At 40.9% G+C, this 15868-nt stretch overlaps 2 protein-coding genes across 2 annotated transcripts in view; one reads left to right on the plus strand and one right to left on the minus strand.

The window, feature by feature from the left end:
- lratb.1 (lecithin retinol acyltransferase b, tandem duplicate 1) overlaps window positions 1-4090 on the minus strand; it is a 35406-nt gene extending 31316 nt beyond the window's left edge. Inside the window, exons 1-3 of the mRNA XM_038306089.1 lie at window positions 3779-4090; window positions 586-686; window positions 52-121 (exon numbers count right to left, since the gene is read on the minus strand). Coding sequence (XP_038162017.1) covers window positions 52-121; window positions 586-686; window positions 3779-3974 — 367 coding nt within the window. The 5' untranslated portion in view covers window positions 3975-4090. The remainder of the gene's footprint in view (window positions 1-51; window positions 122-585; window positions 687-3778) is intronic.
- Window positions 4091-7513: 3423 nt separating this feature from the next.
- On the plus strand, window positions 7514-15647 carry LOC119797144. The gene is made up of 2 exons (XM_038306100.1): window positions 7514-7560; window positions 14489-15647. The coding sequence occupies exon 2, from the start codon at window positions 14492-14494 to the stop codon at window positions 15401-15403; it is 912 nt and encodes a 303-aa protein (XP_038162028.1). The 5' UTR covers window positions 7514-7560; window positions 14489-14491; the 3' UTR covers window positions 15404-15647.
- Window positions 15648-15868: the final 221 nt, after the last annotated feature.

Here is a 15868-nt window from a genome sequence, read left to right on the forward strand (position 1 = left end):
TGGCTGTTGCCATGGAGACGGAGGGCGTCTCCCGCGGAGATGTGGACTCACCTTTCCTGTGGATGTCGTTGATGAACGGAGCCAGAGCCACCTGGACAAAGTCTGGAGCATAACCCAGGTTCTGCAGACGGATGGAAAGTTAAAACATGGGAGACACCGCCCTCTAGAGGCTCTGGACTGCAACTGCAACTTACACTTTAATACTTCTCATTAGTAAAACTAAATACAAATAAAAAATATTTAAAAACATTATGAATATATATTAATAAAGAAAAAAACTACCATAAAAAAACAATAGTTATGAAAAAAGAATAGATAAAAAGCAAGAGAGGATGGATGAGAACATGTTGAAATTACACAAAAAAGGTCAAATAAATGAGAATAAAATCTATGAGGCAAATGTGAATAAATCTAATGGATTATACTCATTAGTGTGATATGTTTTTTGCTTTTTTGTTATATGGTCAACAGAATCCCCCGTTTACAAAGCTAAATCTAAAAACCATTAGTGTTCAGAAAGAGCAGAAGAATCAACTGGAACATCAGCCCTAAGCGGGCGTCCTGTCGACAGATAATGAGACTCACGGGCATCTTGGTCCTGGCAGCGGTGAGCAGAGACATGGTGATCTCACTGAGGTAGTCAAACACCAGGAAGTCCAGCTTCCCGCCGTAGATCAGCTGAGGGGCTGAGGACAAGAACAAAAAAAGGGGGATGAGCTTCACGGCGCCGGATATCAGCAACGGCGTCCATTTAGGTTCTCAGCTACAGTTACTAGTTAAATCTCCCAGATTAACATTTAACTCATCACCTGGACATCAAATGATAACGGACCACCTGACTGAAAGAAAGGACAGCATTAAAGGGGTCATAGAATGATTCTATAGGGCATTTGGTCCTTAAGGTCTCTGAATAGGGTGTGTAACATTGGTTGGGCTGAAAATGGCATATTTGCTGTTCTATGAGCCCTAAAGCAGCCTGGTTAAAAGCCCCAGAATGAAACAACAGGTTTTCTTCCTTTTATGGTATGCTCATGAATATTTAGATGAGCTGTGCGCTGATTGGTTGGTTTACAACGAGCGAAGCTGCTGAGCAAAGATGCATCATAGCAACAAGCACTCACTCACTGAAACATCAGATTGTTGATATGGTAGGGGGACCAGACGTCCTTTGTTTCCTCGACATGTCCTACTTTTCATAACTAAAAAAATGTCAAAATCATCCGGGATTTTGGTCGACTACAGTGCACCACGTAGTTGAAACACACCGGGCATTCGGAAAGCACCGTCAGCTCTGGGGCTGGTCCTGGAACCCCGGCGAACGGAGGCAGGGAGCCAGCAAGAGACGGAGCGACCAAACCCGACCCGGTGACAGTAGCCTGGACACAGGCGGCCCCGTGCTTCCCCACGCCTGCCTTACCGGCCCCCTTCCTTCGTCTGAGGACGGGGGGCTCATGGCTCTACGCTGAGGCAGCTGCCCAGCAGTCGACACTTTTATTCGCCCATTTTAAGGTGGAGAGAAAGGAGGTGTTGATAGGGTTTGAACTTCTCTGTACGTCCATTTCATCCACTGTACTATCGTTATTCATCTATGACAATGGAAACTCGGTTTCGCATTCTATGAAACTGCAAACTGTTAACAGTGCTTGTGGATTCCTTTAATGCATGAAAAGATCATACAAAGGTGTTGAAGAAGCTGCTCTGGAGTGATCAGCCAAGAAACGGATGCTTTAACAGAAGAAAGCAGCCTCACACACCATAACCCCACATCAGACATGAAACTGGTGGGGAATGAGGAGAGATGAGTTTTTCATGCAGACATCTCAACAGGGCAGCACAGGACAATAGAATCTCCACCAGCATATCCCTGTTCTACAGAAAAAGATTAGGGCCTCTGAAAAAAATAATAGAAAGTTAACTGATTTTTAAATTTCATTTCAGTTTACTATGGGAAAAAAGAATTCTGACTTTTTCCTTAGAATTCTGACTTTAATCTCAGAATTCTGACTTTTTTCTCTCAGAGTTCTGACTTTTTTCTCGGAATTCTGACTTTAATTACAAAATTCTGACTTTTTGCTCAGAATTCTGACTTTTATCTCACAGGATTCTGACTTTTTTCACAGAATTCTGAAATTTTCCCCATATTAAACTGAAATAAAATTTAAAAATGATTTTTTTATTATTTTTTTTAGTGGCCCTAATCCTCTTCCGTACGGTTCTCCAAATCATGGGCTCTGTTCGAAAACCTAGGACGCATCCTTAGAAGACCGGATTCGAAGGCTGATTACGTCATAGCGCTGCGCCGAGGTCTGGTCGGATTCCAAGAGTCCTTGTTATGCGGCCTTAAAATGCGTCCTTCTTTTTGCCTGATTTGAAGGACGGGTCTGATGTATCCTCGGTATTCTTGGTTTACCCAGGATTCATTGCGAGACCAAGCAAGCTGTGATCAGAGGAAAGGTTACTTGGCGCCGAACAGTGGTGAAAATTGGAAGTTCAGTTTAATATAATACAAATCAGTGAATAGTTCCGTCTGAAATGAATGAAAATAGTTGTTTTAATGGTTATTGAGTCAGATATGTGGCGGTAATGTTTGGTTTATCTAAAGGTTTTTATCTGTTACTGTGTAAATGGGTTTGGCTGGAATTTAAGGACAGATTCTAATATATCTGCAGGGTGGGGACTATAAATCTGATAGGATTTTTATCTTTTTATTGGTGTTTTGCACAATATGCTTAACTTCGTATTTTTTGTTGTTGAATATTAGAGATTTTGCAGATATATTTTTTATAAATATATTGTTTAGATTTACTTATATCTTTCTACCCCTTTTATAGAATAGAAAATCCCTTTATTTTCCCACAATGGGAAAATTTACAGCAGCAGAAAGATTATTGAAAATGGTCACACAAATGTGGACCTTAGGAAAAAAATGTATAAGAATAACATAATAGGGAAGAGTTAAAATATAAACAATAAAATCCTGTAAAGTGTTTTAACAATATAAAACTGGGGAATAAATAACCAATATGCAGCTATGGGCATTTTTACAGTAATGGATATTTGAAAATAGCAGCAGCATCAGAGATGTGCAGAATGACAGCAGCAGGTTATTTAACTGACTAAGGTTTCTATCATTACATTTGATTTGATTTGTTCCTGCTCCCGGTGGTTGGAACCTTTATTCCACTCTGGATTCTTGTGAGTGTAGTCTTTGATCACTTCACAATAAAAAACAAATAAATAAACAGTTTTGAAAACTTCTGTATTCATTCTTTTCCTGCTTTGTGTGTCAACGTTCACGGTTGTTAAGCAACAGAGCATACGGCGGTAAAACCTGCCGAAGGGTGGACCTGTTCGAATTTACAGCCAGAACTCTTCCGGTCTCCTTATTTTCAAGTACTTCGAAGGATCCAGTCTAGGTAGACCGCGTCCTTGGAGGTCCCGTCCTAGGTTTTCGAACAGAGCCATGATCTATTTCCAGGACTTTCTTCCAGGTTTCTTCCGGAAGGATTGAGATGCAGCTCCAATGAAGTTACCTAGTCAGTTAATAATTCAGGGGAATTAAATCCTATTAAAAATCAGTGTTTAAGGGTTTAAATACTTTTAATACGCAGGGAATCCCTGGAAATGTGTTAAAGAGATGAACCACTGTTATTTTGGAGGGTCTAAGTGCGGATATATGGACTTAGAAGTTCAGTTTTTTTGTTTATATCATGTTAACATGGCGGATTTTGAGCTGAGCGGTTTTAGCGTTTCTAAATATTTAACCGTCCAGTTTTACCTGATGTGGCAGTGTCGCCCCAGAACCCAGAGGCGCAGCCGATCCGGACCGTTTTCTGGTGACTGTAACACCTGGAGCCGCTTCTGCTGCTCTGCTGGACCGAGCCGCAGCGAGGCAGACAGTTAGCCCTGAAACTGGCGCGCTTTCTGGCGCCCCCTCTGCGCCACGGCCGGAGTAACCGAGGGAACCCAGACATGCTTCATAAAACGGGACGTTTAGACATGAGACCAGAAAAGAGGAGGAAAGTCCAAACTGTTTCTGTACGGAGTTCAAGGTGCACTGGTGCGTCGATAAAAACAGTCCCTTTTGAAACAAACCACGGAGGTTCCGCTTTTTCTTCTTCTTCTTGAATTTATTGTAGCATTACCGCCACTTACTGGTATGGAGTGTGGTTCGTGATGGACTACTATGTAGTTATAAATATATATATATAAATTGTAAGGGAAAAAAATATTTATATAATATAAATATATATATATATATACATATATATAGGCACACACACACAATTATACATACTAATATATAACTTTGTATTCTACACATCAATATCATACCCACATTCTGTAAAAGTAAAAAAAAAAAACAATCCACTGGACTTGGTTTTTCTCTCTTAACATAGATGGTTTCCTTCACGCCCCTCTCAAACCACCAATTTTCTTTATCCAGAATGTGAACATTCTGGTCCTCAAAAGAATGTCCTTTGTCCACAAGGTGTAGATGTACTGCAGAGTCTTGTCCAGAGGAGGGCGCTCTTCTGTGTTGGGCCATGCGTCTGTGGAGAGGTTGTTTGTTTCTCCAATGTAAAGATCAGAGCATTCCTCGCTGCACTGAACAGCATACAGGTGCTGGTCATAAAATTAGAATATCATGAAAAAGTAGATTGATTTCAGTAATTCCATTTAAAAAGTGAAACTTGTATATTATATTCATACATTACATACAAACTCATATATTTCAGATGTTTATTTTGTTTAATTTTGATGATTACAAATGACAACAAATGAAAATCTCAAATTCATCATATCAGAAAATTAGAATATTACTGAAGACCAATAAAAACAAAGGATTTATAGAAATGTTGGCCAACTGAAAAGTATGAACATGAAAAGTATGAGCATGTACAGCACTCAGTATTTAGTTGGGCCTCCTTTGGCCTGTATTACTGCAGCAATGCGGCATGGCATGGAGTCGATCAGTCTGTGGCACTGCTCAGGTGTTATGATAGCCCAGGTTGCTCTAATAGTGGCTTTTAGCTCTTCTGAATTGTTGGGTCTGGTGTATTGCATCTTCTTCTTCACAATACCCCATAGATTTTCTATGGGGTTAAGGTCAGGAGAGTTTGCTGGCCAATTAAGAACAGGGATACCATGGTCCTTCAACCAGGTACTGGTAGCTTTGGCACTGTGTGCAGGTGCCAAGTCCTGTTGGAAAATGAAATCTGCATCTCCAAAAAGTTGGTCAGCTGCAGGAAGCATGAAGTGCTCTAAAACTTCCTGGTATTGGCTGCGTTGACCCTGGACCTCAGAAAACACAATGGACCAACACCAGCAGATGACATGGCACCCCAAACCATCACTGACTGTGGAAACTTTACACTGGACTTCAAGCAACGTGGATGAAGTGCCTCTCTTCTTTTCCTCCAGACTCTGGGACCTTGATTTCCAAAGGAAATGCAAAATTTACTTTCATCAGAGAACATGACTTTGGACCACTCACCAGCAGTCCAGTCCTGTTTCTCTTTAGCCCAGGCAAGACGCTTCTGACGCTGTCTGTGGTTCAAGAGTGGCTTGACACAAGGAATGCGACAGCAGAAACCCATGTCTTTCATACGTCTGTGTGTGGTGGTTCTTGAAGCACTCACTCCAGCTGCAGTCCACTCTTTGTGAATCTCCCCCACATTTTTGAATGGGTTTTGTTTCACAATCCTCTCCAGGGTGCGGTTATCTCTCTTGCTTGTACACTTTTTTTGACCACATCTTTTCCTTCCCTTCGCCTCTCTATTAATGTGCTTGGACACTGAGCTCTGTGAACAGCCAGCCTCTTTAGTGATGACCTTTTGTGTCTTGCCCTCCTTGTGCAAGGTGTCGATGGTCGTCTTTTGGACAACTGTCAAGTCAGCAGTCTTCCCCATGATTGTGTAGCCAATAGAACTAGACTGAAAGACCATTTAAAGGCTTTTGCAGGTGGTTTGAGTTAATTAGCTGATTAGAGTGTGGCACCAGGGGCCATCAATTTTGAACCTTTTCACAATATTCTAATTTTCTGATATGATGAATTTGAGATTTTCATTTGTTGTCATTTGTAATCATAAAATTAAACAAAATAAACATCTGAAATATATGAGTTTGTATGTAATGTATGAATATAATATACAAGTTTCACTTTTTAAATGGAATTACTGAAATCAATCTACTTTTTCATGATATTCTAATTTTATGACCAGCACCTGTATACCTCTCCGCTCATATTCGGTCTGGGGGTTTTATCTTTAGGATGCACTAGCCTCTGTTTAAGGGTTTTGTTTGGCTTGAAATGTACTGGGATTTTGTGTTTGGAGAAAATCCTCTTGAGTTTTCCAGAAACTCCAGCAACATAAGGGATTGTGATGTTTTTGCGTATAGTTTTCTCCCCGCTATCTTCTGCTGCGTGTCTTTTGGATTTCCTTGCTGATTTGATAAATGCCCAGTCTGGGTATCCACAGTTTTGGAGAGCATCTCTGATGTGTTTCTGTTCTTTGTGCTTCCCTTCTGTTTTAGTAGGGACATGTTCTGCCTTCAAACCTTGGAAACCACGTCCAGTGGATTGCTTTTTTTATTTTACAGAATAATTTAGGTAGTTAACATTGTATTAGTTCTTGAGCTCCTTGAGTTATTTACTGTCACGGGTAGGAGAGTAAAGGTTGAGGCATGATTAAAGGAGGGCCGGCCCTTGCACATTGAAAATAGGACTGGCCCAACGGGCAAATGCCTGATATCACAGATTACAGGATTTGAACATGCTTCTGTTTAGCATCCTCTTCATCCTCATAATCATCTGGGAGGTTCTGAGAAATGTTCAGGCTCAATAAATCAAACGCTCCTTTACCATTAGGCTTCAACCACCATGCTTCAACTGTACTGTGAGATATATATGATCAAGCAAAGCCATTTGGATTCTAATATTTTTCTTAGGGTTCCATTCAATCAATATGAGCCATAGGCCCATTTCACAAGCTCCAAGCACGTTTATTTATCATGATGTTTTGTAGTTTAAGTTTTGCCATAGCCCAACCTTTCACAAGCTGTAGCAGTTGTGCATTAATCTGCGAAGGTTCTGAGGTTCATATTTAGCATGTTGGTTTACAGTTCTTGTCTTTGTTCTCCTCTGCATCTCTGCTTGTGTTTGCATCAACATGCCTACACCAAAGCTTCATTCGCCACATTTGCATACATTTTGGGTTGTTTTACATCTGGATGAGCAGGATTGCCTGGTTTTAGGCCTCGATCTCAAAATAAATGACAAATGAGAACATTAATCACTTAATCCTCGAGGGCCCAGGTTGTCCCTCGAGGATTAAGGAGTCAATATCAGTTGAAACTGACAAGGGGTTTTAATCAAATTTAATAATATGCCCAGTGAGATGAAGTTACATGCCAAAATTTTATCAATTTTGGTTATTTGTTTGTTTAAATCAGACCTGCTTCATGTATATAAATCCACTTCTTTCCCAACGCTCTCGAAGTCAGAAGCTGCAAATAGCTGAAATTTGGTTGATTGACAACGAAAACCAGCAAGATCAGGTACATTCTATTTTTACTGAAATAACAAGTGTATCCATTCAAAATTGTATTTTCCACAATGTGCTGATTTATGGATTGAATCCTGATATTTAAAACTAAGTTATTTGTTTCTGTTTGTTTCTGTCTTACTTCTGAGAACCATCTTCAAACAGTCCTTAGGAAACATTTTTATAGAATATTTATATTTCATAAAATTCATTAAAGCAAAAAGCAAATATCTCATTTGGTTAGCAAAGCATTTTCGAAACATTTTAAGGGGGAGGTTTAACCTGACCATTTCAAATGTCTCTACTGTTTTTCCTTCAGATATGCAGGAGATGCCCTACTGTGCATCAAAAATGGTTATTCTGTGAAAAAAAGTTGTTCTTTTTCTGTCTAGTACAACAATAATGCTCGCAGATTCAGTAAAAATTGTCCTTTGGAAAGAATAATTACATTTTAGTCCTGATGACATTATATATATGTTGAGGACACCAAGATTCTGCACTTTTAATTGTAATGGTTTGCCATTTTTTTATGTAGTTCCCTTAAGAAACATAGAGAATGCAGTATCCTCAGTTCTATTCTACAATTCTATATTGTTGGCAATTGCTAAGGGTACATTTGTACTTCGATAGAGCAGAAAACCATCATTAGTATATGGCAGAAGATTGAAATGTGTCCCATCAAGTCCTTGATGGCTGATAAACTGCAATTTTTTAATATGCTTCTAATCCATCATAATTGAATTACTTCACTGATCATGCTGTGAACAGGTCCATCTGAATAGAACAGATTGCCACAGACACTTAAGCAGTGGCGGCTGGTCAATAGCGTGCTAGTGCAGCCAACAGGGTGTTAGGGTGCTTAAGCCTTAGAAAAAATTAAAATTAAATAACAAAATTTAAATATTTCAAAATATAATAATATATTTTTTTAGATGTGCAAGATAAAGATGTAAATCTGTTCCATTTGTCGTTGGATTGGTGACATATTTCTGCCCACTGGGCGCAAAAAAACGTAGAGAACTCCGGAGTTACTTTCCCACGTACAATAGTGTATTTCCCATTGTCTAAATAAAAGGTAAAAGAATAGAACCTAGGACCAAGAGCCAGGGGCTATAATTTGCCAGAGTTGTCCTACTGATCTCATTATTTGATTCACGTGTCTTAATAAAACATAAATGCATCTAAAAGTCGCAGGACAGTGCCCTCAAGGACTGGAGTTGGACACCTATGTCATAGACTAAGAAGAACAATGAATTCTCTAATCAGGCCAACTCCCTCAACATTTGGTCCACAAGTCTTTATGTTCATATTGTTTGAATTAGAATCAGAAGTAATTAAATCAGAAGAACTTGTATTTATCATAATCAACAGTACAAAGATCAACAATGCTATGTTAAAAGACTGCTTAAAGGGTTTAAGGACAAGATAAAGAAAACAAGAGAAAAGTCATATTTATAAGTGTGATTTTATTACGTAGATGCATGATAATAGAAGGCAGGTTGACTGTTAACTGCTGTGAGGTATTTATCGGGTTCAAAAGAGGAACTGCCTCTCTGGTGGTTTTATTTTGTCAGCTGTTGAGCAGAAATACTTTTATGGAAAACTATCTTCAGCCAGGGGCGGTTCTAGGAAAACATTTCCAGGGGGGCCAAGGTGGGGCCATTGTTTTTTCACAGGGGCACAGAAAGAAGAATGGGAAAAAAAAATGACGATCTTTTTTTAAACAACTTTATTGTTTATTTAGAGCACCAATGAAACAAAAATTTCTATTCAAAATATTTCAAATACAACACATGAGAACAATAAACCTTCACAAACCTGTACACTAACATTTAGGAGACTAACAGTCAAATTTTAATTTCAGTAATCTTGCATGCACGTGCACTGGCAATACCAAATCCTGAAACATTACAATAATAGTATTCTGCGTTTGTGGTTTCGTGCAAAATAGTCCACAAATGCATCAAGATCCAAAGCCTTTGCCCTTCTGGATTCAATGCTTAGCATCCCTAAACTGCTGAGACGTTCATCAGTAATAGTGGACCTGAGGTAGGTTTTCACTAATTTTAGTTTGGAAAAACTTCTCTCACAGGTGGCAGAACTCACTGGGAGTGCAACAGCAATTTTGCACAGTCTAAAAAGCTCGCAGAATACGTCTTTGTATGGCTCAATGAAACGGATCAACTCCACTGTATTAGAAGGGTTTCCAATCTCATGACTCTTTAGTTTTCTCTCTAAAAGTCTCCTGAACTGATGGAGTTCTGGTCCCAGATCCTCAATATTGGCATCATAAAGACGGCCAAATTCAAACAGAGTTGTGTCTTTTAAAAATGCATCACTCTTGGGGTTAAGAGATTGGATACAACTCATCAGCTCACGGTTGGTCTTTGAAAAACGTCTGCTTAGTTCACTAAGCATGCAGTCAATGACAGGATAAAAGAAAGAGGACCGATAAGTTTCTTTATCACAGACTTGCTCCCTCTGACCAACAGAACTTAGTACGTAGTACTCACGGAGTTTGGAACTTTTTCTTCTTTGTCGTTTTGCCAACGACTGGGTGGCAGCATCACACTGCTCACAGATGGTTAATACTTCACCCCACAGGTTGTCAAAGAAGGACTGTTGCCTGAAATCTGTCAAAGTCTGAACCAAACCTTCCACTAAATCTGCTGCTCTTGAGAGGTCAACAGTTGATGACTGCAGCATATCTGAAAGAAGCTTGGTTTCCCCAAACAACTTACGAAGCATAACTAGATGCACAACAAACTCTAGGTCAATCTGGGCCAGAAGACCACGGGCCTCAGAAGACTTTTCTCCCCTGTGCTCTAGTGCCATCTCTTGTAGGACACGTTTTAGGGCAGGTAATCTGTTCATTATGTTACGTAGGGCGATGAACTGACAAGCCCATCGTGTGTCACTTAATTTTTGGAGCTCTCTTGTGCTGCCATACATTTCAGTTTGTACAGCCAGCCATTTGGCATGCACATATGAGCCAGAAGTGAAAACATAAATACTCTGCAACAACGCAAAGAATTCCTCTGCTTCTGGTACTGCTTTGACAGAATCAACTAGCACTAAATTAAGGCAGTGAGCACTGCAGTGGATGTAAAATGCAAATTTGGCTTGCTCTCTGATTCTCGCCTGGACCCCTGAATGCTTACCACTCATCACAGCAGCTCCATCATATGCCTGGCCTATAAGGTTGTTTTTGTAGTCTAGGCCATGGTGTTCCAATAAGCGGACTATCTTTTCAGTGAGCCCCACTGCATCTAGTCTTTCAGCAGATTCAAAATGAAGAAACTCTCCTTGACTGTTCCATTATAATAGTACCTGAGTACAAATGAAATCTGCTCCTGTTTTGAGACATCCTTAGTCTCATCTGCCATGATGCTGAAGAACTGACTGCTTTTTACTTCTTCAATTATTTCAGAACGGACCATTTCTGCTAAACAATTCAGAACCTCATTCTGAATCGTCTTGCTTGTGTACTTTGCGTTGTGAATGGATGTTAGTCTGTGTTTAACAGCTGCATCGTGATTTGCAACTGTTTCAAGAATTTCCCTGAAATTTCCTCTGTTAGTTGATTCCTCAGACTCATCATGTCCTCTCTGTGCTATGTTTTGTCTAGCTGTGAGCAATATTACTTCCCCGATTGTTTTAATATACTCACGGTTTTCTTTTACTTGTTTACTGTGTTCCTGGTTAAGGATATTTTCCAATGTTGTATTAGCTTTCACAGCCCTTTGGTAGTCCTTCCATGCTATCATTGCTTGCTTATGTCTGTCAGATTTTGCATGTACTGAAAACCCTCCCTCTCTTTCAGTTGCTTTTTTCCAATTCCTAAAGCCTGATGGTGAGTCAAACACACTGCCAGAAATATTTGGTGGGCTGAAATGTCTGCAGGCATAGCAATATGCAGAATCCATAATTGCAGAATATTCCACCCAAGGATGACTTTCATACCAGCTTGCCTGGAAGCTGCGTCTTCTGTCCGCCATAACTGTGGTTGGAAACATCTTTAAATTAGGCTGCACTGGTTGATCATCCTTGCACTTACTGATATCTGAAAAGAAATGAATGAAAACATGAGGGTGTAACCGAGAGCATTAGTGGATTTATTCGCTTGTAATTGTATATATTTATTCATTATAATACATTAAGATCATACTGAAAAAAGATGACTAAAATTAAGTAATTGTTTGAAATTATTGTATTTGTCCTTGATTTGAACAGGTAAATAATATTATCTGCCAATGAGAAAGATTTTTGCTCTTAGAATAGTAAAAAATAATCTCTCTCTCTCTCTAAAGTTTCAGATACAATTTACAGACACTTTACACATAGTCACACAGGTTTATTCAACATCACAAACCTGATGGCTGTGAACTTGATAAATGTGATGGAGGATCCACTGGTTGTCCTTTCTTCTCCTCACTCTCTCCCTCACAGCCTACATCGTCTTCCTCAATCTCAGGATTGAATGCTTCTGTTTCTGATTTGTCAGCTTCCTCACTAACCATCTCCTCCTTCTCTCTTTCATCCTGCTCCTCGGCTCTGTTATCTTCATCCTCCCTCTCTCTACATTTTTCCTTGCCAACAGTGGTGAAAAATGAGGCAATGTCTCTTTTTCTTTTCATGATTACTGACGTTTCCTGTGCTGCAAGAAAGTAATGGATAATATCTAATTGGCATAACTGTGACAGAATCTTAAAAATCCTTAAGTTTAAAACTAGCAACTTTATATTTAATTCACTGGTAAGAAAGAAAATATTATTAGTTCCTAACCCGTATGGACTGCATTAGGCAAAACAATGACGCCAGGTTTCATTGCAGTAAAAACGACAGCAGCACTCAAAGATGAGCCAAACAGCGCATCAACAAACAATCATATTTCTTGCTTACCTCCGTCTCTTTACACCATTTTCCGTTAGTCGTCCGACTCGTCTGTAAATGCTATTCTTCTTTTTTCTTTTTCTCGTTGAGAAATATTAGCGCGCACCGCACTAAAGATTCCGCGTGAAACGTTGCGGCATATTAGTTCCAGTTTCCGTGTCATCGCATTCGGTTCGGTGCAGGGGCCATAACGGGGGCCAGGGCCGGTTCTACAGGGGCACCGGCCCCTGTTGGCCCCTGTCTAAAACCGCCTATGTCTTCAGCAAATGTGTTGATGGATAATCTGGCTTTATTGGCCTGTGGAACCAGCTTGGCTGGTTGCTGAGGCAAAAACTTGAGTGTCGGAAGAGCTTGAAGGGGTCATGGAGAAAGACTTTCGTATGGCTTCGAAGCAATTGTGGTCCACAATCTGGAGTCCTTGGAAACAGTACAGAACCAACACTCTTTAAAGTTGGGGGTGGTGTGTTTCTGACCTGGACTCGGGACATTTTGTGTCTGTGGTCAGAATTCTTCGAAGACCTATTTAATCCCACGAACAAGTCTTCATTGTGGAAGCAGAGTCTGGGGGCTCCGGGTTGGGTTCTCCCATCTCTGGTGCTAAGGTAACTAAGGTTATTAAAAAGCTCGTCGGTGGCAAGGCCCCAGGGGTCTAGGGGAGACTGGGGTGGTGGTCCCTCTATTAAAAAAAGGGGACCGGAAGGTGTGTTCCAACCACAGAGGAATCACACTCTTAAGCCTCCTTAGTAAAGTCTGTGCCGGGGTTCTGGAAAGGAGCGTCCCTCGGATAGTGAATCTCAGATTCAGGAGGAGCAGTGTGGTTTTCATCCTGGCCGTGGAACACTGGATAAGCTCTATACCCTCAGCAGGCTTCTGGAGGGTGCATGGGAGTTTTCCCAACCAGTCTACACGTGTTTTTGGATCTGGACAAGGCATTTGATCGTGTCCTTCGGGGGGTCCTGTGGGGGGTACTTTAGGAGTATGGAGTACCAGGCCCTTTAATAAAGGCAGTAAGTTGGACTCGTTTCCGGTGAGGGTTTGTTCACAAGTTTTATGGACAGAATTTCTAGGCGCAGCCAAGGTGTTGAGGGGATCTGTTTTAGTCTCGAGTCATATGCTATTCGGAGATGCCGTGGTTCTATTGGCTTCATCAGGGCTTGATCTATAGCTCTCACTGGAGCAGTTTGAGCAGCCAAATGTGAAGCGGCCGGGATGAGGATCGGTGTCTCCAAATCTGAGACCATGGTCTTGAGCAGAAAAAGGTTAGAGTGCCTTCTCCGGGTTGGGGAGGATGTACTACCCCTAGTGGAGGAGTTTAATAATCTTGGGGTCTTGTTCACGAATGAGGGGAAGATGGAGCGGGAGATTAACAGGAGGTGTGTGGTGTCCGCTGTGAAGCGTGCACTCTACCTGCCTCTTGTGGTGAAAAGAGAGCAGAGCCAAAAGACAAAGCTCTCAATTTACCAGTCAATCTACATTCCTACTCTCATCTATAGTCATGAGCTTTGGGTTATGACCGAAAGAACGAGATCCTGGATACAAGTGGCCAAAATGAGTTTTCTCCATAGCGTGTCTGGGCTCTTACTTAGAAATAGGGTGAGGATCTCAGTCATCTGGGGAGGACTCAGAGTAGAGTTGCTGCTCCTCCACGTCGGGATGAACCGGTTAAGGTGGCTCGGGCAGCTGGTTAGGATGCCCCCCATACACATTCCTGGCGAGGTGTTCCGGGCAAGTCCCAACGGGAGGAGGCCCAGATGTAGACCCAGGACATGTTGGAGGGAGTATGTTTCTTGGGTGGCCTGGGAATGCCTTGGGATTCCCCCAGAGGAGCTGGCAATAGTGACTGGGGAGAGGGACGTCCCCAGCCATTAGTGCTGCTACCCCTGAGACCCGACCCCAGATAAGTGGAAGAAGATGGAATGATTTATGGATGGATGGATGGATGGATGGATGGATGGATCAGCAAATGTGATGACGTGAACCCATTAAAGAATCAAAAGGACAGTTAATTAATGATGATTTAACCTGTTTTTGTTTTTGCTGTTTTATAGACCATGTCTGCCAACTCTTCCTTTTCCACTGGTAACTTCTCTGATCCCCTCTCAACCTCCAACTCCTCCACCGTACCATATTACTTAGCATGTCAACACTCAGTGCCAAGAATGGCAGTATTTACTATGTATGCCATCATCAGCACCCTCCTCTTCCTCCCCCTCTACATCTTCGTCCTCTACATCGGGATCCAAAAATGGAGGCATCAGCGCTTTGAACCAGCAAGAATATCAACAAACCCCTCCGACTTCTACACGCTCAACATGATGATTTCAGAGATAATTTGCGCTCTTGGATCAGCCCTCTTTGTTTTAGCCATGTTTTCGGGAGGGAGGCTTATGTACCTGTTGGGTCTGTATTTTTTCTCAATCAATGTACCTGGACAATCTCTTTTTCATTCCCTGACCTGCCTTGATCGCTATCTAGCTGTTGTTCACCCCATCACATACATGCTCAAAAAGGACACACTTGGAGTCAGAATCAGAAACATCAGCAACATTTGTGTTTGGCTGCTGTGCTTTGGTTACCTGGGGATTGTTTATTCACATTTGCCAAACTTTCCCATTATTCCTTTTTTCACCATTTTAGGGATCAGTATAAGTGTTATGTTTTTCTGCTGCTTTTCTGTTCTGTGGGGTCTAACTCACTCAGCACCAGGGGAAGTGCAAAATCATAAGAAACAGGTTGACCAAACCAAACAGAGAGCTTTTTACATTATCTTGGCCATAACAAGTACTCTGATGTTGAGGTTTACTGGCCTTCTGGTGGGTTTTGGATTAAAAAATGTAGGATCACTGGATCAGAGGAATTCTTGTGGAAGGCTGGATGCAGCAGTCCTTTTAACCCTTCCTAGTAGTCTTGTTTTGCCTCTTCTGTTTTTACACAGAGCAGGAAAACTATCATGCTGGAAGTAAACTGGTGGTTTAGAATGGTGAGTTCAGACAAAAACTCTTTGGATAGGAGGACAAGATACTACTCTGTTAGATATACAGCCAAAATTTTATATTTAAGAAGATTTGAAAAATCCCAACCAATACAGGGTTTCCGTGGGTCATTAGAAATAATTAAATTCATTAAATTTAGATTTTTTAAATTAAGGCCTTAATCTGCATTAAAATTCATTAAATGTAATTATCATTTTGAGATGCTTTATAAAAAAAGAAAGAAAAACGTTTATAAAAACAATTTCGTCAGATATATTGTGTGGCGATATATTTGTGCAGAACTGCTTCCGGTTGATCCTAAAGCCGTATGTTCGGTAAAGAAGCTTGAGGCCGAGAAAAACCTAAAGAATGGGGAAAATACACATTGCAAACAAAAGTGGCTGGAAAATGAGGCATTCATTATGGCTACAGCCTGTCGACGGTAAAGATTTTTAT

This window comes from Cyprinodon tularosa, unplaced genomic scaffold (assembly GCF_016077235.1).
Source record: "Cyprinodon tularosa strain WSP-4 unplaced genomic scaffold, ASM1607723v1 ctg571, whole genome shotgun sequence".
NCBI lineage: Eukaryota > Metazoa > Chordata > Actinopteri > Cyprinodontiformes > Cyprinodontidae > Cyprinodon > Cyprinodon tularosa.